At 35.5% G+C, this 708-nt stretch overlaps 1 protein-coding gene across 1 annotated transcript in view; it reads left to right on the top strand.

Annotated features, from left to right (window-relative positions):
• Positions 1–24: 24 nt before the first annotated feature.
• Positions 25–708, top strand: part of LOC107577992 (CASP8 and FADD-like apoptosis regulator) — a 3672-nt gene continuing 2988 nt past the window's right edge. Inside the window, exon 1 of the mRNA XM_016264006.1 lies at positions 25–246. Within this exon, the coding sequence (XP_016119492.1) occupies positions 95–246 (152 nt within the window). The 5' untranslated portion in view covers positions 25–94. The remainder of the gene's footprint in view (positions 247–708) is intronic.

The following is a 708-nucleotide window of genomic DNA, read 5'->3' on the forward strand; positions in this document are numbered from 1 at the left end:
GTAAGTTAAATATGAGAATATGTAGTGTGTTCACTTTCTCCCCAAATTTATATAATCCAACAACAACAACAAAAAAAAACGCAAATTTGGCTAAATGCCCAAAATAAGCACGCACTTGAATTACGTAGCAGAGGAACGTTCTGTTTCGCACTTGTTCCGGTTCCATTTCGAAGCTGTAAAAGTGTCATTACCGCTATTAGTTCGCGAGCAGATGCTCCGTTCAATCAGAAGAACGGCTCCCTGGAGGTAAGGCTTACAGTTTTGTCTTTTAATGCGAGAATATTCGAAGTTATTGACTTAATCTCCACACATAAAACACGTAGCCACATATAGGTTGCTTTTTTTAAATCATAGTTTTAGAATGACATACACATATAGTAATATTATTTGTAACTATTAAGTTTTACGCTGTAAATGCGACTAAATGTATTGTTAATTTAGCCTAGTACAACTGACTGTCATCAAAAATAATATAAAAGATAGAAAGCCTTAAATAGTCTTTACTAGATGCGATATTAATTTAATAGGCTATAGCCTATTTAATAGCCTACGATATAGGAACGTGCTATTTTGACAAGCGCTTGCTATGTTGTTATTATTATTATTATTATTATTACGGGTCTTATAGGGTAGACGAATATCGGAAGTATGATATGAGCAGGGTGCGAATTACTGGGGGTCTGGAGGGGTCTGGCCCCCCTAAAGAAA

The sequence above is a fragment of the Sinocyclocheilus grahami genome, unplaced genomic scaffold (genome assembly GCF_001515645.1).
Source record: "Sinocyclocheilus grahami isolate Dianchi unplaced genomic scaffold, SAMN03320097.WGS_v1.1 scaffold8199.1, whole genome shotgun sequence".
Taxonomy (NCBI): Eukaryota; Metazoa; Chordata; class Actinopteri; order Cypriniformes; family Cyprinidae; genus Sinocyclocheilus; species Sinocyclocheilus grahami.